At 55.2% G+C, this 19,678-nt stretch overlaps 9 protein-coding genes across 9 annotated transcripts; 3 read left to right on the top strand and 6 right to left on the bottom strand.

The window, feature by feature from the left end:
• Positions 1 to 149: 149 nt before the first annotated feature.
• IWZ02DRAFT_352554 (uncharacterized protein) lies at positions 150 to 2,510 on the bottom strand (the record flags this gene model as incomplete). The annotated part of the gene is made up of 5 exons (XM_066764256.1): positions 150 to 298; positions 398 to 567; positions 640 to 1,242; positions 1,290 to 1,961; positions 2,020 to 2,510. Coding segments are annotated over 5 exons (2,085 nt in total), but the record flags the coding sequence as incomplete, so codon positions are not given.
• A 1,114-nt stretch (positions 2,511 to 3,624) lies between these two features.
• IWZ02DRAFT_378229 (SNF2 family N-terminal domain-containing protein) lies at positions 3,625 to 6,384 on the bottom strand (the record flags this gene model as incomplete). The annotated part of the gene is made up of 3 exons (XM_066764984.1): positions 3,625 to 3,853; positions 3,900 to 5,421; positions 5,472 to 6,384. The coding sequence occupies 3 exons, from the start codon at positions 6,382 to 6,384 to the stop codon at positions 3,625 to 3,627; spliced, it is 2,664 nt and encodes an 887-aa protein (XP_066622239.1).
• A 766-nt stretch (positions 6,385 to 7,150) lies between these two features.
• IWZ02DRAFT_452208 (PIG-P-domain-containing protein) lies at positions 7,151 to 8,703 on the top strand. Its single transcript, XM_066767576.1, has one exon. It carries the CDS (start codon positions 7,324 to 7,326, stop codon positions 8,542 to 8,544), a length of 1,221 nt encoding a protein of 406 aa, XP_066622238.1. The 5' UTR covers positions 7,151 to 7,323; the 3' UTR covers positions 8,545 to 8,703.
• Positions 8,704 to 10,088: 1,385 nt separating this feature from the next.
• Positions 10,089 to 10,925, bottom strand: IWZ02DRAFT_272761 (ribosomal L28e protein family-domain-containing protein). The gene is made up of 3 exons (XM_066763517.1): positions 10,649 to 10,925; positions 10,431 to 10,579; positions 10,089 to 10,324 (listed from the first exon to the last, which is right to left on the bottom strand). Exons 1-3 carry the CDS (start codon positions 10,784 to 10,786, stop codon positions 10,150 to 10,152), a joined length of 462 nt encoding a protein of 153 aa, XP_066622237.1. The 5' UTR covers positions 10,787 to 10,925; the 3' UTR covers positions 10,089 to 10,149.
• A 234-nt stretch (positions 10,926 to 11,159) lies between these two features.
• Positions 11,160 to 12,198, top strand: IWZ02DRAFT_272726 (uncharacterized protein). Its single transcript, XM_066763515.1, has 3 exons — positions 11,160 to 11,367; positions 11,541 to 11,875; positions 11,931 to 12,198. Exons 1-2 carry the CDS (start codon positions 11,307 to 11,309, stop codon positions 11,867 to 11,869), a joined length of 390 nt encoding a protein of 129 aa, XP_066622236.1. The 5' UTR covers positions 11,160 to 11,306; the 3' UTR covers positions 11,870 to 11,875; positions 11,931 to 12,198.
• Positions 12,199 to 12,472: 274 nt separating this feature from the next.
• On the bottom strand, positions 12,473 to 13,636 carry IWZ02DRAFT_490774 (nucleolin; the record flags this gene model as incomplete). The annotated part of the gene is made up of 3 exons (XM_066769689.1): positions 12,473 to 13,135; positions 13,182 to 13,557; positions 13,614 to 13,636. 3 exons carry the CDS (start codon positions 13,634 to 13,636, stop codon positions 12,473 to 12,475), a joined length of 1,062 nt encoding a protein of 353 aa, XP_066622235.1.
• A 176-nt stretch (positions 13,637 to 13,812) lies between these two features.
• IWZ02DRAFT_272733 (uncharacterized protein) lies at positions 13,813 to 14,893 on the bottom strand. Its single transcript, XM_066763516.1, has 2 exons — positions 14,757 to 14,893; positions 13,813 to 14,521 (listed from the first exon to the last, which is right to left on the bottom strand). Exon 2 carries the CDS (start codon positions 14,495 to 14,497, stop codon positions 14,150 to 14,152), a length of 348 nt encoding a protein of 115 aa, XP_066622234.1. The 5' UTR covers positions 14,498 to 14,521; positions 14,757 to 14,893; the 3' UTR covers positions 13,813 to 14,149.
• A 337-nt stretch (positions 14,894 to 15,230) lies between these two features.
• Positions 15,231 to 16,220, top strand: IWZ02DRAFT_452193 (TOM7 family-domain-containing protein). The gene is made up of 5 exons (XM_066767575.1): positions 15,231 to 15,396; positions 15,451 to 15,497; positions 15,559 to 15,587; positions 15,646 to 15,682; positions 15,759 to 16,220. The coding sequence occupies exons 1-5, from the start codon at positions 15,370 to 15,372 to the stop codon at positions 15,778 to 15,780; spliced, it is 162 nt and encodes a 53-aa protein (XP_066622233.1). The 5' UTR covers positions 15,231 to 15,369; the 3' UTR covers positions 15,781 to 16,220.
• A 742-nt stretch (positions 16,221 to 16,962) lies between these two features.
• Positions 16,963 to 19,352, bottom strand: IWZ02DRAFT_490771 (CPA1 family monovalent cation:H+ antiporter; the record flags this gene model as incomplete). The annotated part of the gene is made up of 5 exons (XM_066769688.1): positions 16,963 to 18,236; positions 18,285 to 18,944; positions 19,023 to 19,169; positions 19,219 to 19,248; positions 19,313 to 19,352. The coding sequence occupies 5 exons, from the start codon at positions 19,350 to 19,352 to the stop codon at positions 16,963 to 16,965; spliced, it is 2,151 nt and encodes a 716-aa protein (XP_066622232.1).
• Positions 19,353 to 19,678: the final 326 nt, after the last annotated feature.

Raw genomic sequence — 19,678 nt, 5'->3', positions numbered from 1 at the left:
TGGGGTATAATACAGAGCAAAGACTTAGAAAAGAAAGCATCGCTTCATCAACCAGCAATAATGGCTTGTCCAACTCTCGCCAATGGTCATGTTCCCTAATGGCCGGCCCCATCCAACCACATCGCCTCCGTCGGCGACGCGGGCGCCGCCTGCACCTCTTTCACCTTCTCCAAAAACAGCCTCTTCTCGAGCTCCGTCGCAAATTCTATGCGAGCACCTGTGATCCACTTCTTGGCGTCGAGCTTCTCCTTCTTGGCCCCCTGGCCCTGACCCGTCGAAGGAGACAGTGCTTCATCGCCTCTTTCTGGCGGCTCGCCACCGGTCGTCGGACTATTCAGTATCGACATGGAAAACGATGTCCTCGGGCCGACTTTGGGAGCCGCTGGGCCGATGATACCGCTGTTTTGCGGCGACGTTTCCGGGTCCAGCGGCACGCGGAGCCCGCGAATCTTGACCTCTTTGCTGCCACCGTCGTCCTTGATGCGCAAGGGGTGCTGCGGGTCGTTGACGCTGAAGACAAAGTAGCCGGGACGGAAAGCTGCCGTGTAGTGGATCATGGCAAATATCCTGTCCGGCGGCGGCGGGGCCTTCTCCTTCTCCTCTGTGGACTGCTGGCGGTGGTGGTAGGAATAAGGAGACGGAGCAGGACTGCTCGTTGCGGCTCCACCGAAGCCAATGTCGCGCCAGAGACGAAGTGACTCCATGCCGCACATTTGCTCTTGGTAGGCGAGGACGCCGGACAGCCCGTCGTGGAGGCGGAGCGTCTTTTCCGTCTTGAAGGCTCCGATGAGTTGGCGGCCAAAGAGCTCGCTCTGGAAGAGTGTCGCTGACTTGACATCCTCGAAGACGTAGTTGACCCAGCTCGTCTTGTCTTCCTTGACGGGTGCCGCACCAAACGTACTTCCATGGAACCGCAGCAAAGACACCAGTGCAATGCTGACTTTGTTAGGCGAAAAATAAGAGGCAAAGGGGATGATTTCGTGGGGTGAAATATTGGGTGCTTGCGGCCTTGGAGGTAGAGACGATGGCGCTTCGTTCTCTGGAAGCTTTTGTTGCATACGGACTTTGTTATCGTCTGAGAGCGCCCATATGCTGGTGGTGAATTTGAAGTGCCCGTCCTGTCGGGTACCGCGCCGACGCACAATCAGGATGCGGGCGGATTTCATGGCAGTACCCATTTCCACGTCAAATGGGTTGGTCTCATCTTTGAGGGGCTGCAGATATTCGACTTCGGTCGCGCGACTGGAAGATTCAGCTGACTGTCCGTGATTGAGATGAGTACAACATACATTTCACACAGGATGGCCGAGTCTCTAAATGCGGCACGCTCAAATGCCTCCTGTTGACTTGCAGTCGTGGACTCGGATCTTGATCTTCCCCTTCCCACTCTCCCAAACTTGGTCCAGGCCAAGGGCATTGGCCGCAGAGAGTCTTCAGGGTCCAGCGGCATGGTCGGACAAAATGGAGGTGTGGCTTCCCGAGACTGCCGCAAGGTCTCTACTTCCTCCGTTGCAGAGAGCTGCTCTACAGAGCTGATGCTCTGCCAGCGCGCGCTTGGTCGACGTCTGTTTGGTGATCCTGACGTATTGTGATGAACAGCAGAGCTTCTGTCAGAATTATCTGACAAGGATGGCGTGTTGCTTATGTCGCTCGGTGCGTGTGACGTGCGCCTGTGATCAAAGGATGTCCAAGACTGGGTGTTCGATCTGACGGATCTCGAATGCTCCAGCCGGAACGACTCGGGCATTGGGCTCAACAACGGACTCGCCCAGGCCGGAGACTCGGAAAGTGCGCTTTCGGGCTGAGCTGCCAGGCTTGGACTATTATTTGCAAGGGCGACGATGGTAGAGTTGACTTTTTGTATGCGGGCAGACAAATCATCGTCCGACTTATCGCTGTGGACGGAGTCGACTTTTTGAGCTATTGAAATGACTGCCAGTTCCAGCCTTGCCAGGCTCCGACTGGATAGCCACGTTAGTCAGAGTAAAGCTCATAATTTCGATATAGGTACAAACAAACCTTTGAAGTGCGTTGATGGTCAAGGAGATGCAGCTTTTGTGCATGTTGAGCAAAGATTGCAAGACTTCGATGTTGCCGCCGCCTGTGGACCATGCCATCTTCTTGTAGTTTTCAAGCACCAGCTCGCTCCAGCTGCGCTCCACACTCCATCCGCCACTGGTGCGATTGCGCCGGGTTAGTTGATATTCTTCGACCAAGTTGTCCAGGTCTCTGAGCGTCTGACTGCAGCTACTGATAATCAGGTCAACGCCACGACGGGTTTCGGTACTCGCGCGTGAAATGAGGAGGCTCCCGGTATCATCGTCATGGCTTCCGTAACTGTCGTCAGAGAACAAGGTCTCGGCCAGCAGCTTCAGGGTCTTTGACAGACCGCTAGCTTCGGCCTCGACATTGAGGAATTCGGCTGGAACGGTGCGGCGGTTAGATGAGAAGGCTCGGCCAATCTTCCAGGCAGTCTGGGACAGCATGAGAATGTCCCCAATGCTCGGTAGCCCTGCCATTGTGGCGTCGAGATGAAGTTGCACAACGCAGTCCAAAGCAGCAAGAAAAGAATTCAAGAGGAACGCAAGTCTGGCACCCTGGTCAGCGCATGTATTTACATGATGCGAGTAAACAAGAGCTCGGATCCTGGCTTTGGGCCAGAGGAAGAAAGATGAGCCTAAAACTTGCCTCGGTTTGGAGCGCGCCCAAGCTCGCCTTGCAAGGCTCAGAAGCACGCGACACAGGGCCAAGAGAAAGGTTAGGTCAAGACTGCGACGATCAGGATCAGGCGGGAAGCGGCGGGTTTGGTGGGACAAAGTCGAGGAGCAGTGGAATTGATGCGGTACGGGGAATGGGGGGCAATATCTAGCGGCAGGCTGCACCGTGCCGTCCGAGACATTGTGTGACAGGATGGGGCTGAGAGGATTGCGCAGCATGGTCCGGAAAAGAAAGAGAGGCGGCAGCATAGACGGGCTTCAGCGGCAGTGGGGAGCATTGGAATCGACGAGAGGATCCATGTCCATGGGGTATTGATTGGCCGAGACAAGTGGGCGGAAGCGGCCGGGGAGAACGAAAAGGATCAACAGTCGATTGAAGCTGTTGTAGCCCACGTGTAGCGCGCGGGACGGACAATTGGTTGTTGGTGTTGTGGCGGGTGGGGTCGACCAGCTGTGGCGGTGATGCTCTGGTCTCCCACGTTGCTGCAATGGCCACAATGCTTGGCCTGGTACGTACCTAACCTGACCTGCCGTCTGTGACATTTTGATCTGCGCCTGCCCATGTCAGCTCCACCAATGCACATGAAGCTGCATTCGCCCGTGTCTGAAGAAGCAATAATTATATACCTTCAGGGAAGTCAGAGGCAACACTCGACCACGACCATATTCATCGCTGATAGCCCGCCCTACCATTGCAAACCTCGTCTCTGGTCTTCCATCGACCCACCAACTGTCGCCTTCTTCTTCTTCTTCTTCTTCTTCTTCTTCTTCTTCTTCCTCCTCCGAGCAAAGAAACTTTCTCTACCAGCAAACCCATGTGCAAAGCAAAGACGGTAGTGTAAAAAGCCAGAATAGCAATCGTCGCCGCATCATTGTTTTGGGTTTTTTGAGGTACTGCAAGCCTAGGCTAGGTGCCACGGAAGAGGAACTGCATGTCCTCGGGCGTGAGCTTCTCCATGGCCACCTTGTCTTGATTCACCGTGCTGCTGATCAAAGCGGCCTTCTTCTCCTGGAGCATCACAATACGTGATTCGACCGAGTCCTCGACCACCAGCCGAGTTATGACACAGGGACGCTTCTGACCAATGCGGTGGCAGCGGTCGGCGCTCTGCCACTCGGCTGCAGGATTCCACCACCTGGAATTGTCAGCAAGGATCAACAACAGGGCCAAAAAGTACTCACGGATCAACGATGAAGACTCGAGATGCCTCGGTCAAGTTTAAAGCCACACCACCGGCCTTGAGCGAAACCAAAAACACTTCAACGTCGGCATTGTTCATAAAGTACTCGATCGACTTTTGACGCTGAGTGGGACTCATGCTGCCATCAAGCATGACCGTGTTGAAGCCTGCGCGACGGAGACGCCACTCAATCAGCTGCAGCATCGACGTGAATTGGCTGAAGACGATCGACTTGAGCGTCTGCCTCTTGCTGCGAAGCTTGTACAGGTCATAGACCAGCATCTCAATCTTTGTCGACGACGTCCATTTCTCCATCTTGATGCGGTTGATGATGGAATTCTTCTTGACGAGATCCTCCTCTTGCTCGATCTCGGGCTGCTGGAGGTCAATCGAGAGGGGAATGTGGCAACGGGGGCAGTCAGCGCCAGCGCCCTCCTCGGATCCTTTGCACGTCTGAACATAGTCCTTGATACAGGACCTGCAGAATTCATGGTGACAGCGTGACTTGATGGCATCTTCGGCTGGCTCGTCGCAAATGTTGCAGACGAGCACGTTCTGGCCCGTCTCCGCCTTCTTCTTCAAGATCAAGTCCGGGTGGTTGGCGGCTTGCCTCAGTTGCATGATCATGCCAAAGATGTTGGCGTAGTTGTTGAGCATGACGCCTCGAGACACATACGTGTCAAACTTTCTCTTCGAATTCGTCATGATGCTCGTGTGAAAGTCGCGCTCGACCTCGCCGAAGAACTCGTTGTGAATTTTGATTTCCTTGGGCGGCAGCTCCATGGAACTCGTGTGATCGCGCTTCATTCTGCGCAGCATGATTCGAGAAGTGATGAGGTGGAGCTTGTCGAGAGCCCTGCTCCTCGAGTCGGGGTCATCACTTGTAATGGGGTTGAGCAGCTCCTGATTGAAGACCGAAAGGTGCTGAGCGGCTGCGTGGCCGCAGTGGGTACACTTGTACTCTTCGTCAACGTGCCAGTGCAGCTGGGCACAACTGCAAGACTTGCAGAAGTAGTCTGCAAACGGACGAATCTCGAGAAATCGGAGGAGAGAGAAGAACTCGCCAATCCGGTTCTGCACTGGTGTTCCTGAGAGGCACCACTTGTACTTGGACTTGAGCGCGAAGCAAGCCTTTGCAGAACCAGTGACTCTGGTCTTGATGCAGTGCGCCTCGTCAAGAATGATGCGGTGGAAATCCATGGCATGGATTGGCGACGCCTGCTTCACAAGGTCTTCTCCACGAGACCATCCCTTTGTCTCCTTGCGATAGAGTGACTCCAGAGTGTTGTAGGAGATGATGATGACATCAAACTTTTTCAGTTCCTTGGTCGACGAAAACTGTTTCTTCGACTTGGTGTTGGATCCATGAAAGACGAGGACCTTGAGCTTGCCATCGGTGTATTCCTTGATCTCGCTAGACCACTGCATGAGTGCGACTGGAGGCACCACGACAAGAGTGGGGATGCGGACACGATCGTAGTCCGACATGATGAGCGAAACGGCTTGAATGGTTTTACCCATACCTAGAGGTGTTCAGCAACAGTTTGGTGGTATGCAGAGAATCACAACTTACCCATCTCGTCGCCAAGCAGGCCACCTTTCCACTTTGTCTGCTCTTGCTTGATCATCCAGTTGAGGCCCTCGAGCTGGAATGACTTGAGCTTGCGGGTGATCGACTCTGGCTGAGGAGCTTGCTCGGCGGGAATGGTGGGAACTTTTTCGAGTTCTTTCCACATGGTCTTGATCTCCGGGTGCGAGCGCTCCCAGTTGTCCCGGTTTCGCCGCTTCCTACGCACGCGTATGTCCATTGCTGAGTACTCGTCCTGAAGCCGCTGTCGAGTTGCATCAGAGAGTACAGGAGCTTGATAACCCTGCTTTGTGGTCTTGTATTTAATGCCAGATCTTTCAATCAGCGGCACGTCATCCTCGTCATCCTCGTCAGAGTCACTGAATTCGGCGTTGTCCGAGTTATCGATGTTAATTAGACCGTCGTTGTCGGAGTCGATTAAGATTGGCTTTTTGGCACGGCCACGGGGGGTTGAATGGGAGGAAGCATCAGCCCTTCCCTTGCCCTTAACGTTCGCAACGGCCTTTCCTTTGCCCTTGACATCAGCAGCGGGAATTGCTTTGCCCTTGCCTTTGTCACCGGGAGAAAGCGGCACGAAGTCGTCATCAGACTCCGCCGTCGTGTCAGGCACACTCGACAAGTCTTCCTCGTCAGTGTCCAAGATTTCGAAACACTTCGACCGAGACGGCAACAGGTCTTCTTCTTCTTCTTCATCGTCGCTATCTTTGATGGCTAGCTTGGCACGCTTGCTGCTGGTCTGCCCGGTGTACTCTTCTTCTTGCAGGATCCGGGCAAGCTCCTCGTCACGAGATGTCTGCTGTGTTTGCCGACTGGCTCTCTTCCTCTTGGACGACATTGAAGGAGCGGGGGTGTTGGAGTAGCTTGTGCCTGGAGTGTCGACATCGGCAGCACCGTCCATGCTGCCATAGTCTGCAAATGGAGAGGCAGACGAGCTGCTCGTGGCCTTCGAAAACGAGGCTTTGCGGGAAGGCGCCACGATAGCTACCTCTTTTAGAGTGCCGGTTCTGCCCTTTGGTTTGGGGACTGCGGCGAGCTCGTCGGAGAATGCGTCGATGTTGGCCGAGCTGGTATAGGATGATTGCAGTCTAGCGGAAGAACGACTGGAACCTGCAGTATTCGAAGAACGATCTGCGTGAAAGTGTCAGATGACGGGATTTGAGATGGAGGTGTTGGAATATGCGAATGAGCGAAATTCGATTGTCAGGTTCTCGAGTAGAAGATGTCATGATAGAACTCACCTGCAGCAGCCGTGTCGGCCTTTTTGGGCCTGCCTCGAGGCATCTTCAGGGCTGATGATTGTCGGATTGCAACCGATGAGCGCTCTGATGGTGGAAGATTTTGGTGATGGCCTCAGGAGTGGCCAAGGTGGTGTGAGAGGAATGAAGGACGGAAAGCTTCAGTTGCCACAGGCAAATGAAGGACAGTAGATGGGTCTGTCCTCGTCACCCGATGTGCGGCAGGCGGTTGAAAATGCGGCAAGCGGCATGCAGCAAACCGAAGCGGCAGAGTGCAGGTCGACGAGAGATTTTGAGATCAACGATGCAAGGGCAACGAGGTCGTGGGACAGAGGCACAGAGGTACAGAGGCGTTGGGTTAGGGGATCGGCAGAGGGCGTCGGTGGTCGGTGGGTGGCGACGGAACGCGCTTTGGCTTCGCGCAGTCACGTTTCGGGCCCGCAGGCACTTCCTTTGCCGGAAGTGCAGCCAGCCAGTGCTTTGTGAGTGAGGGCGCCTATCATCTTCGCTTTCTCTCGTTTTCCCTTTCATGCCTCAGTCCAACCTAAGCCCTCAGGAAGCTTAAACATTCCGTCTGATCCGGACGCCAACGGACGCCAATCATGCCGCCCCAAAGCAGAGGTTTCCAGTCCAAGTCCACCCCTAATTTACCAACCCTCAATTCCCTTTCTTTACCCCTTCCTACCGACAGCGGCCCTGTCATCCCAAAAACCGCTGCAGCTATAGATCCTCCCACCGAGTACTCTGCCACTTCTCCCTCCGAACCTGCCTCACTCGAGGACAATCTTTTGACCGACGATCCCTTTTCGCTCGATCCCTCCGGCTCTGAAAGCGAAGACGACGACGACCTTGACCTCGAGCCGCTCAGCAAAGATCTCGACTCAAACAACACCAACGCCCGCCGGCCACTCTACTCCCACGGCTCGCGATCGCACTCGCACCTCCCTCACACCTCCAGCGCGCTTTTTCCACCATTCTACAACCGTCCGCCGACGCCTCTGCCGCCCTCGCCGTCGTTGACATCGCTGTTACGCCCTTCGTTCAGCACGCACACGTCGCGACCCACGACGCCCGACTCTTCAGACGCAGAAGCCGTGCCCGCGGCCAGGCACGCCAATAAACCTCACCACCATGGCACGGCCGCCAAGCGCGGGACGAGCGCGACGTCTGGCGCGTCCAACGGCACGGCGGGCACGGGCACAGGGACGGGCACGCCGACAAACGCCCTGACGTCGTCGTTTGCGTCGGCTACGCCGATCCCCCGCGCCTCGCCAAAGGTGCCAACATACGAGTATTACGGTTTTTTCATTTACCTGGCCTCATCCTTTGCCTTTCTCATGTACTTGCTGTGGGCGTATTTGCCGCGCCCATTTTTGCACCAGCTCGGTATTTACTACTACCCCAACCGGTGGTGGGCGCTAGCGGTGCCGGCATGGCTCGTCGTTTTGGTGGTATACATCTACGTTGCGCTGGCGAGTTACAACCTGGGCTACCTGACACTGCCCATGCGGAGCATCGAAAACTTGGTGGATGACGCGGCCCAGATTGCCGTGCTGGATCCGCGAGGGAAGATCATCAGAAAAGGGAAGGACGGAGAAGTAATCAAGAAAGCGTCCGGACACAGGCGGCGCAACACTAATGCGGAGAGCTGGGGATTTTCGGTCGAGGACGCACGCAAGGTGGATTGGAAAAACCTCTGGAATGAGAGTACAGACGCGGTGCTGGACGTGCCGATTGGCGGCGTTTGCGAAATCTTGTATGGTGACGGAAGGCTGGAGGATGGATACCGCGCTGAGCATGTAGGCATGAACGGCAAAGCATGAGGAAATGATACGGCATAACTTGAGAAATGTTTCAAACGATTCCTTCACAGTACCATGCGATCCGTTGAATCCATTTGGCCGTGTCTTGAAGGATAGCAGCAGCTTTATCAGGGACAGATTGTAACCAAATGAGCCTCACCCCTGGAGATTATCGTATGCCATCACCGATTGAAAGTGTGGAGAAGATGCTGCTGTCACAGTAGTCAATGGCAAGCCGCAGCCGTCACGATCTACTTCACAGCATTCTAAGCAGAGGTACATGACCTTGCAGTGTTTGGGATCTATAGCTTTAAGCTGGCGGCGAGCTGCTGCCTCCATCGACCGCCATTTTAGGTGGCGTGCAAGCAAGGCTGGAGAGGAGTGAGATTGGCTATCACAAGGTTTGTGAAAAGATGGTGTAGGGGCATTGAGCCAAAATGTAGGAAGGGGGGAGCGCTTATAGAACGCGCATGCGTCGTTTGCTGTCAGCAGGAAGAGAAGTGCGAATTGCCATGCAGCTGAGGCCTTCGAGAGGAGCGAGTGCTCCAACATGTCAACTATATTCGATCTACATTTTGCATTTCCGTTACGTAGACACTGCCTACTAACGTCCCGGATCAGCTGGATAATTGGCTCTTGTAGCGGCAAGTAGCTGGCTACAGAAGACGCTTGATGGATGCTCCACTCTGTGGGCAACTCCACGTGGACTGCTTTCGACAGGAACCGATGATGTTGATTTTCAAAAGATTCAATGCTTGTGAAGTAGTGAAAGGCAGTGGTGCGTGGAAACAGGCCATGAGCTTTGGTTGTGAGTACGTCGTCTTTCCGTTATTCATTATTGAAGATGAAAAGCTTCAAGGAATAGAAACGGGGGTCTGGCCAGCCATAGCCGCCGAGTAGAATTGACAGCGAGTGGGTCAAAGGCCTGATGACAGCGATTTACTGCAGAGGAGAGATTGACTGAAATTGGAGGCTGAACTGTAATGGGTGTGATAGAAAATAGAGAAGAGGGGAGCGGTGTTGTCGAAAGTCTAGGGACGAGTCCCCAGGCCAGACAGAGACGAAAACACAATTCCGTCGTGACGTTTAGGCATAAAGCAGACACAACGTGGCCGAAAAAGTCGGTTCAGACATCTGGATTCATCCAATGAATGTCCGACGCGCATAGTTGACATTTACGGGCGTTTGTGCGATATTTTGATCCATGAGGTGCATCATGGTTTTATTGCTCCGAGATGCACTCGTTCCATGTCGATTGTGATATCATAATGATCCCTACATGTCAACTTTCGCTTCTAACAGTGTCGTCTGACTTGGGAAGACGACACTCCAAGTGCGGCGTTGTCAACTTGTCAATTGTGTCTCTTTTGTGGTGGCTCCTTGGTTGCTTTCACGGAACATCCGGGCACACCGGCGCAATTCTTTCGTGGGTTGGAAATCTTTCTGGATTCGGCAGCTTTCGAAAAAGTAAAAAGGTCCCCTTGAATCCTGAGCCGATTCCCTAGCTCTATTTGCAAAATCCCCGCAGAGTCATTTGCTCTTTTACGCACATGCGCCGTCCATATGAACCCTTGAATCGTCCCACATGCTCCAATCACTCTTTCGGACCCGCTTCAATTGGGAAATTTAAGCGGACGCCTCCTGGGCCTTCCTGCCCTTGATACCCCTGGGCTTGACGGGCTTGTCAGCCTTGACAGGCTTCTGGCTGTGCTTGATGGCCGAGGCGCGGGCAACGGCCTCCTTGTTGAGGTCGGCACGGTAGTGGCGCTTGGTGGTGGCGTTGACGATGCTCTTGTAGGTCCTGCAAGTTTACGTATCAGCCCATGCTCTCCTAGCTTCCTTTCCTCGTCTCGCGCTTTTGATCCACCATAATCTCAATCCCAATTATAGACGCGGGGTATACTGACTTGCGGGAGGAGACGTTGGGGCCGAAGGTCGAGGACTGGATCTGGGAGGCAGGCTTGTTGGTCTTGTCGTTCTTCTTGACGAGCAGCTCAACGCCGCCATTCTTGCCGGCCTGGACGCCGAAAGCCTTGTCGTTCACGAAACCCTCATACTGGAGACAGGCAAGTACATCAGTCATACGTCTTCTTCTTCATCGTCAGGGCGTGCGGCGCAAACGGACCTTCCTCGAGTGGACGTTGGTGAGGTTGAGCGGGTCCTTGGAGAACTGGACACCGCCGGCCTGCGCGCGCTTGACCAGGAAGGCGTTGTGGCCGCGGGTAACCTCCCAGACGAGGTCGGCAGAGATGTTGGAAGCCATTGTATCGTATGTAGGGGCGTTTGACGGGCAGTCGTGTCTCGGGCGGCGCTCTCAGTCGTGCAGTGGTGCGCAGGTCGAAATTCGCCGTGTTCGCCAAACCGTACAAAGACGGACTAGCGCTGGTCGGCGTTTAGGCTGGTCATTCGCCGACTTTTGGAGCTCCCCCCGGCCGGGATATATTATTGAGGTGCACGGACTGCCTGACGCTGGTGCTCGGCGGCGCTGACGACAACCGGATCGTCGGGAACTCCAGCGGCTGCACAACTTCGACTGTACTCACTATACCTCTCTCCCTTCACACCTCTCTCTCATGCTACCAGCTTTCGAGCTGCATTGTTGCTGTAGCCTCATGAGCCGTTTGACGCTCTAGTGCTCGCGACCAAGGCGACACCTCCACAGCTCTTCCAAGGACCACAAAGATCACCACCTCCGACGCTCTTTATACCTATCGCTTCCCTTCGCGAAGAACAACCTCGTATTCCGTCCGACGACCTTTTTCCCTTTTCACTGCGTCGACATCATGCATTTCTCAACGTACCTCTTCTACTCCATCATCTTCACTGTGCTGCTTCTTGCGACTGGTACGTAAATCCCCGCGACGTGCTCTGCGCATTGCACAGCCTCCGAACATTTCCGCGATCCTGTCCACGAACTTTGGGCCAACATCACACCACTGCGTCACCTCACCCTCACTCACTAGCCTTCTGCCACATCTTTCCATTAAAAATTCGTCAACTAGCTAACCTGTTCGCAGCACTCTACCTAACGCGCGCCCGCTGGATCCCCCTTCTCCCCAACGCACCCCTCACCCGCTGGTTCTACACGCGCCTGCCCTCCAGCTTCGCCGGAGATATCGAGTCCGGCTTCAGCAGCTCGCACTTTGATCTGCACGGCAACGTGGCGTCGGGCGACGCGCGGGGCGGGTTGGACGCCGCCGCCAAGGCGGCCATCCAGCGCATCATGAAGAGCCGCAAGGTCGATTTCGACGAAGGCCGGCGCATCTACATGCAGCAGCGATTCAAGGACCACAATATTGGGTCTGATGGACGGCCGAGAGATCCCAAGTTTGTGTCGTTTTCGTAGGGAGAGATGCTCGAAGACGTGAATTGAGAGCACAAGCACTTGGCTAAGAGACGAGACTGACGAGGTTGCGGGCTTTTGGCGCAAGAAAGCGTCTGATCTTCCGAATACCTCTGAAAACACGTATCACCACTTGCGCGCGAACAACCCACTTTCGCGGAGTTTGGGAACCTGGTGTTGGTTGCTGTTATTTCCTTTGATTCTTCGGCGCCATGAATTTTGGCACACATCGCGTGGGGCGTCTAATATTTCCTTGGGTATTTTCTCTTGCCTGCTCGTTCAGTCGGAGCGAGCTCCATTTTCCTTGGCATCCTTCGTTTTCAACAAGTCTCCTTTTTCCTCCATCCTGAAATTCCAGGTGATTTGCCACCATCGAAAGGTCTCTGCTAACGCTTGATACTTCGGGAATCGACATCTACATGCAAAAACTGTGTTCACCAAGTTACTGACTAATTTCTGCGTGTCAGCAGCGTTGGCTACTTACGACTCGCCGTGAGGCGTGCTGGTTCAACTCCGAAGCGCCTGCTTCCAGGCTGGTACAGCTGGGAAAGACCCTGAGCATCATCTCAAATGAAAAGACATGACTTTTTGTTGGGACATGTGCCCTCAACGTCTGCCATATTGCTGTTGGAATCCCGGCGGCATGCCTGGTGGAGGGGGACCTTGGCCACCAGGGGGTCCGAATCCAGGTGGGGGCGCAAAGCCTGGGGGGGGAGCGAAGCCGGCAGGAGGACCACCGGCAGGAGGGAATTGACCGCCAGGTGGGCCTGAGAAGCCAGGCGCATAACCGGTCGGGCCTCCATATCCAGCCTGCGACGGTGGTGGACGAGCGGGAAGACCGGCCGGAGGAGGTGGCAAGGGGGTGCTCTGAACAGGGGTGCGATTTTGCTGATGTGGTTGAGGGACGCTTTGAAAAGCCGGGGGCGGCTGGAATGGAGGTGCACCTGGCGGCGGCGTGGGTACAGGGCCGTTGAGCATGGCAGCGGGAGCGCTTGGCGCTGCAGGCGTAGGCGGATTGAAGAACTGCGGAGGCAGAGGTTGAGTGGCCGGCTCGACACCATGCATCTTGGCTTGCCTTGCAAGGGCACGTTCCGCCTCATCACCGTGGCGTTCACCCTTGCCGTCCTTCTTGTAGGCGTATTGGACGCTGATCTCCTTGTTCAACAGGTACTGGCCATTCATATTCCGGATGGCGTCGTCGGAGGCGTCGAAGTCGGTGAAGGAGACGAACCCGTAGCCCTTGGACAGATTGGCCTCGTCGCGAGCAACCTATGACAATTAAGCAGTGTTTCCCACAGAGAATGAAAGACTGTACCTTTGGAGCCGTGACAAGAGTGCCAAACCTAGAAAAGACGTCGTACAGGACCTTCTCGTCGACCATGGGATCCAAGTTGCCAACAAACAGCTCGGCGCCAACTTCAATCGTCTTTTGCTTGTCCGCACTGGCCTTGTTGACACGGATTGGCTTGCCATAAAGGCGAATCTGGTTCATGATCTTGGCCGCATAGTCGGCCTCTTCCTCGCTCATGAATTCGACAAAGCCGTAGCCCTGGTGAGTTTGCGTAACGCGATCCTTGGGAAGATGGACATTCTGGATGCGGCCGGCCTGGAGCATGAGCTCCCATACCAGCCGGTCGCTCACGCGCTCATCGAGATTGCCGACGTAGACGGTCGCTTCCTTGTCCTGCTCCCTGATCGGCTGCTCGTCAGATGTTGCGGGGAGTTTGGAAGGAACTTGAGGACTTACCAGTGCCTGGTGGGCACAGACATGCTTTGAATCTGGACGGATGAGAACCGAGCTGGGCGATCAGGACCAAGTCGACTTGACGTTGGGTTTTGCGACTTTACAAGATTGCGATGATGTCGGAGCTTGGTTTGGACGGCGCGCGGTGACGCGAGCGGCAAGTCGCGCGGAAAGTTGAGCCCGTACCGGCCGGGGATCAGCCGCAAAGGCAGTCTGTGCACCACCTGGTACGGTACCTGTACCAAGCCAGGTCCGCCTCGCTGGTTGTGTCTGCCGCTTTACTTCTTCGGCGCTTAGGCCCTGGTGCTGGAGTACTCGCTCGTCCACATCCAAAAATTCACGGAGAGGTGGACTTTGTCTTTGTATAATGCTCGAGCGCTTGGGAAAAGGTGGAAGCATTTCACTCAGATACAATGATAAACGGACTTTTTGACCGAATTAGTGTCCACCTTAGATGTAGCATCATAAATGTAGCGAGCCGGCAGAGACCTCCATAAAACTTTTTACTCGCCCCGGACGAGCGAGGGATACCGAAGTGGCTAATACTGGTAATCGTCCACATCGGCGTAATTGTCCACCTCAACTGGGTAACTATCGTCCGTGTGGTCTGTGCGGCCAAATTGGGCATGTATTTTCTCCTCCTTTGGCACTTCTTTCTGTATTTCCTGGATGTCCTTCCAAGAACACAATCTCCGTCCTTCGAAAGAGCGGTTGAGAGTATCCCGTTGCTCGTAGTCAACGCCCTTGCCACGCTTGACAATCACCAGGAGCTCCTTCTTGCGCTCGCCCTTTGCACAGGGTGACAGATCTTCCACCTTGCTAGAGTCGGCGAGGTTCTGTCCTGGAGCCAAATTCTGTTCGAAGGGGATCCGTTTATCAGGATGCATAATGGCTCCCTTGAAGGCAGGACTCTTTGTGCAGTATATGGCTGTGTCAACCAACTGTTGCCGATTTCAAAATGAATTCGCCGACAAGTCCGCAAAAACGCAAGGGCGTTAGGTGCAGGAACGATCCGACAGAACGTAGAAGACCCGACGGGATGTAGACCAGACGAGAGGCGGGTTGAAGAAAACACTTCAGAGTAGACCTTGTCGCGTAGCTCTTAAGGAATTCGAAAAAGTAGGCTTGCTTGCTGTGTTTCCGTACATGGTTTCTGGCCTTCAAGTTTTGGCTTCTTCGACCTGGCCTCGCTCGTCATGATTGCTCCCGCAGAAGGGACTCTCCGAAGTCGAAGGTTGTGATGTTGGCAGAGTTGTTGACGTGTTTTCAAGTTGGGACGCGCTCAACGTGGTGGCGGATATGTCGACCATGGCATTATCCGTCTGCCTTGAGGTTATGCAGCCGCCAGGAGCGCACAGGCCGACTCTCTGTCCATTCGCGAATGAGCGTGACGATACCTGACCTAGACAGGTGAGTACACATCTGGATTTTAGAACTCGGCGCTTTCAATTTGATAGACATGTCTCCGTGGCATGGTGCGTAGAGAGGTGTAGAGCTACAACCCTAGGCACAGGCCTTTTCCTTTTCCTTTTCCTTTTTTTTTTTTTCTTCTTCCTTCTTTTCCGAATCCCTGCACCGGTTTGGCGGGCGACGGGACGGGACCGGGCCCCGGCGGGGAGCAGACGGGAGAGAGAGACGACGCGGGCCATCCTCGGACATGTCACTTGCGACTTAGTTTTCGACCTTCGTCCGCCGACATCATTGAGCCAGGACCTTTCGCCCTTCGCCCGTCTACTTCTCTCTACCACCAACTGCCATCATGTTCACTCTGTCGGAAGAGACCAAGGTAAATACCTGGTCTACGTCGTCCTGAACCCCTCTCCGCTGACTCCACACCTAGGAGCGCATCTCCAAGCTCATCGACGTTTCCCGCGTCGCCATCCACTAGTACGACCACAACCGCCGACACCACCGTCTGCCGCGGCACCCCGCTAACTAACAACAACAGTGGCTACATCCCTCTGATTCTCTACTTTGGTGAGCAACCGCACACCCAGCTCCGCATGTCCAACTTCGCTAACGACACCACTTCCAGGCTGGTCGCACAGCACCCCCAGGCCCGCGTTCATCAGGTTCGACGACCCTCTGCGTCCATCATTCGCGCCCTCTGCGGCTGCAGTCGAGACCCAATCTAACCCTCTACCAAAGGCTGATCTCTCCCCTCGCTTAAACCGAATCCATCATCCGCGATTCGTGTACGCCATGTCAAGAGGAAGAAGCAAAAACGGCGAATAATGAATATCCTTGGGGAGTGACGGGCGGGACTTGGTCAAGGACAAGGAACAACATTGCAAAAACCGATTCGGGTAGGCGAAACGGGAAATGGCCGTGATTCTATCTTGCGTCGGCGCGTCTCGAGCACGCATGAAAGCCACAGCAGCAGCGGCGGCGGCGGCGGCGGTGGCGGCGGCGGCGGACGAAAGCGCCTTGCGCCTAGGGACTCGACACCGCGAAATCAAGCCTTTGTAAGAGATGGGCGATAGACGTACGCACTTGTCGCACACGGACGGATTGAAAGTCTCCAATCTACACTGTTACAATACCCAGATTTTTGCAAAAGTTGGTCGAGAGCAGAGATTCAACGTTCATGCTCCAATTCTCATGCCAGACACACTCCCGATAGAGCGTGGCCGATTCTCACCACGCGAACCCCCCCTCCCCCCCCCCCCCCCCCCCCCCGCCTTTTTTCCTGCCCACCAAGGCTCGAAACCCAATCCGAAGGCGAATATGGATGCCCATTCCGCAAGCTCTTGTCATTCCCATGTACACACAAGTGCGGTGCTGGTCCGCGGGTGCCCAATCTCAGCTGTCACGGAGCAGCGGCAGTCTTTTTTGAATGCGCTTCCGAAACACGTGGATGCCTTCCACGCATGATGATGATGATCCTCCTCAATCCATGTCCTCCGCGAGCCTGAATCCAAGATGTGACATGTGACGTTGTGGAAAGTAGGTAAGGAGGCGAATCGAGTCGTTCGCAGGTATTCATCACTCATCACAATTCTGGACTTATCATCACACAAGCAGCGCTCTCAGATAGGCAGGTCTGAAAAATTGCCTTTTCAGACGTACCGGCCGTTCGACCATGATATGATCCCTCTCTGTCAAGAGGACAACCAAGAGCGCAAAACCAATTGATATCACGCAACGCCAAAGCAAACCACCCACAGAGCCAGACCAGGCCAGGCCAGGCCACAAGCCTCTTACAAAAAAGGGTTTGAAATTTTTTTTTTTTTAAAAAAAAAAAATAAAAAATAAAAAGAAGAAGTGAATAAAGCCTCCCAATCCATCCATTCCACGACATCTATGTGATTCTTCGCATCACGCATGCCCTCGCCGACGCAACCCACCTACGCTATCGCGGGCTGCCCATGCCCCCAGGCCCACTGCCACCACCGCTGCCGCCTCCGCCGTTCCCTCCATGCATTCGCCCCGTCGGATCGAGCAGCAAATGCGGCTTGATGAAGCCCTCGTCGATTTGGCGGAAAGCCTGCGCCGGGTCTTCGCTGAGGCCCGTGAGCAGCTGTCTGGCCGCGGCCGTCGCCCCTGCCACGCGGCCGACGCGACTTGGCCGAGGTTCTGCTGCTGCTGCTGCTGCTGCTGCCGCCGCCGCCGCCGCCGCCGCCGCCGCATCGGGTGATTCGGTGGCGCCGGTCGAGGCATAAGGGTTGCTGAGGTCTGGGCGGAAGCCAGCGCCGCGCGGCGAGGCTCTGCGTGGAGGAGAGCGGCGGACCGACGGCGGAAGGTCCAGGTCGGCGTCGACGTCCGAGTTTGATGTGCTGTCTTCTGGATTGAGCAGCCCTTGCTCGGCGTAGTCGTGTTGCCGCGTGGAGATGTGGTGGCGCGACGAGCTGCGCCGTGAAGGTCCAGGTACCAGTCCGCTGCGGGCCGAGTTGCGCCCTGTCGAAGGGGGCGTGCCGCCGTTGATGGTGCTGCTACTGAAGCCTTTGCCGTTGGCCGTGTCGAGGTCGACGGTTGTGAGCATGAAGCCGTTGCCGCTGGGCCGTGGGTTGTGGCCAAATCCGCGTCCAGATTTGGCGGAGTAAGTGACACCGCTGGTTGGAGCGCCGGCGGGCACAATTTCAATGTCAAACTCGTCGTCCGAGTCAATTTCATCAACGACACCTGTGCGGATTTGCAGGATTTCCAGCATGCGGGCTGTTGTGCCGCCAAAGATGATGACTGTCAAGACAACCACGACGAGGACGGTAGCGCGCAGGGTAAAGCCATTGGTGCCAGTCAATCCAGCCGCGAGCGCGACTCCGACCGCTCCACGCAGACCAGCCCAAAACAACATGGCCTGGTGGGACCACGGAATCTCATCTGCAACCTCGCGGCCGCGCCTCGATGCTCGGTAACGTATGATGCTATTGACGAGCTTCGAAAGCGGGAAGACCGCGACGTAGCGGGCGACGCAGATTCCAATGACCGTGATGAGGATGAAGAGCGGCTTATAGTCGAGCTCCGTCTCGGTGAAGAGCGACAGACCTAGATAGATGAAGATGAAGTTTTCAGACAGTTGCGCCATGACCTGGAACACGAATTTGGTCGTCAACTGAGTTCTCCGCGACATGTTGTGGTAAGCATAGTGTTTCAAACATATACCACAGAACAGGAGGGACACAATGCCTGCCAAGGTCAGCTTTTTTCTCTTTTCAGGGGGTGCGATAAACTCACCAGACATGTGAATGGCATTGGAAAAAAAGTAACTTGCATATGCAATGAGGATGACGAGGCAGCTCTCGATCTTGGGGAAACGCCGCACATAGGTGAATTTGAGAAGCAAAGAGGTCAGGACACCGATAACGATGCCAATGATCAAGCTGCCAAAGAAGACGAGCAAGAATATGCCAATGGACTCAAACAGGGTTATAAAGGTCAAGCTGCCCTTGTCCGCATCCTTGTATCTTTGCGCCGTTTCGAACAGGACAATGGCGATTGCGTCGTTGAGGATGGACTCGCCGAAAATGACCGTGTAGAGCTTCGGGTCGACCTTGTATGTGTTGAATATGGCCAGAATCGTGACGGGATCCGTGGCCGAGAGTGTTGCGCCCAGCGAAATGGCCTCGACGAAGCTCAGCGATACGCCGTCCAAGTTGAGGCGAGTCCACAGCCAGAGAAGGACGCCGAGTACAACGGCAGAAATAAAGGTTCCGGCAAAGGCGAATGTCAGAATTGTCCCTATACTGCGGAAGAAATTGGCCTGGTGTAATTCGTATCCGGAGGCGAGGATGATGGGCGGGAGGAGGAGGTTGAAGAAGAATTGGTAGTTGAAGCTCACAACGCCCAGGACCGCCTCGTTGGCTGTTAACCGTAGCATGAGACCGACGACCATACCTGCTCCGCGTCAGTGCTTATGCAGGTTTCGCGGGGGGGGGGGGGGGGGGGGGGGGGGGGAGGTGGGGTGGCGCAAACCGGCAAAGATGGATATGACCGTCTCATGGACGGCTTGTATCTTGCGCGTTTGTAGGACATAGCTTGTGAAAAGAGCTACAATGAGCAGGACGATAAGGATGAAGAGCGACCAGGAGGCGTATATTTCCTTTTGACCGGCTTCGGGTTCTGCGCGAGCTTGTCAGAGGAGGCCGGATACGGCGACATGGGGACTGACCGTCAGGGTCGGCATCGGATGCTTCGCGCTCTGCAAGACGACGGGGTCAGCTTGTTATGCTTGGGGAGGGCGACGCGCAGAGGCAAAGACGCACTGGCGAGTTCAGAGACGGCCAAGCCAAGTAGGGAGGCCATGGTGGAGCGTTAGGCTAGATGGACATTTGGCGGTGCGGTGGGATGGAGCGCCAAAGCAGAGCGGCAGGACCCGAGGCCGGCGGAGACGCAGGGCGCCGACTTGACTCGTCGAGAGGGGAGACAGGCAGGCGCGTAGAAGGCGATCGCAGACGACAGTAGGGAGCGTGTGGTGGGAGAGGGATATGTGTTTTATTGTTGGGCGAAGGGAGACGCGGCGGGCGAGTGACGAGTACAAGCAAGTTGCAAGGCAGGCAGATGTCAATGTCGATTGGATGGATTAGATGGTCGTTCCGCTCCGCTCGCTCGGACAAGGGCGCTGGGCCTGA

The sequence above is a fragment of the Phyllosticta citriasiana genome (assembly GCF_038021145.1).
Source record: "Phyllosticta citriasiana strain CBS 120426 chromosome Unknown IWZ02scaffold_7, whole genome shotgun sequence".
In the NCBI taxonomy this organism is placed as follows: domain Eukaryota; kingdom Fungi; phylum Ascomycota; class Dothideomycetes; order Botryosphaeriales; family Phyllostictaceae; genus Phyllosticta; species Phyllosticta citriasiana.
This window is presented reverse-complemented; position numbering and strand designations above follow the sequence as displayed.

Bases quoted from the DNA above. Each gene is read 5' to 3' on its own strand.
- IWZ02DRAFT_272726 (XM_066763515.1), top strand. From the start codon at position 11,307: ATGCATTTCTCAACGTACCTCTTCTACTCCATCATCTTCACTGTGCTG. The intron at 11,368-11,540 runs GTACGTAAATCC...ACCTGTTCGCAG, and splicing joins TGTGCTGCTTCTTGCGACTG to CACTCTACCTAACGCGCGCC.
- IWZ02DRAFT_452193 (XM_066767575.1), top strand. From the start codon at position 15,370: ATGTTCACTCTGTCGGAAGAGACCAAG. The intron at 15,498-15,558 runs GTACGACCACAA...TAACAACAACAG, and splicing joins TCCCGCGTCGCCATCCACTA to TGGCTACATCCCTCTGATTC. The intron at 15,588-15,645 runs GTGAGCAACCGC...CACCACTTCCAG, and splicing joins CCCTCTGATTCTCTACTTTG to GCTGGTCGCACAGCACCCCC.
- IWZ02DRAFT_272733 (XM_066763516.1), bottom strand. From the start codon at position 14,497: ATGCATCCTGATAAACGGATCCCCTTCGAACAGAATTTGGCTCCAGGA.
- IWZ02DRAFT_272761 (XM_066763517.1), bottom strand. From the start codon at position 10,786: ATGGCTTCCAACATCTCTGCCGACCTCGTCTGGGAGGTTACCCGCGGC. The intron at 10,580-10,648 runs GTCCGTTTGCGC...GCCTGTCTCCAG, and splicing joins CCAACGTCCACTCGAGGAAG to TATGAGGGTTTCGTGAACGA. The intron at 10,325-10,430 runs GTCAGTATACCC...GTAAACTTGCAG, and splicing joins CCCAACGTCTCCTCCCGCAA to GACCTACAAGAGCATCGTCA.
- IWZ02DRAFT_452208 (XM_066767576.1), top strand. From the start codon at position 7,324: ATGCCGCCCCAAAGCAGAGGTTTCCAGTCCAAGTCCACCCCTAATTTA.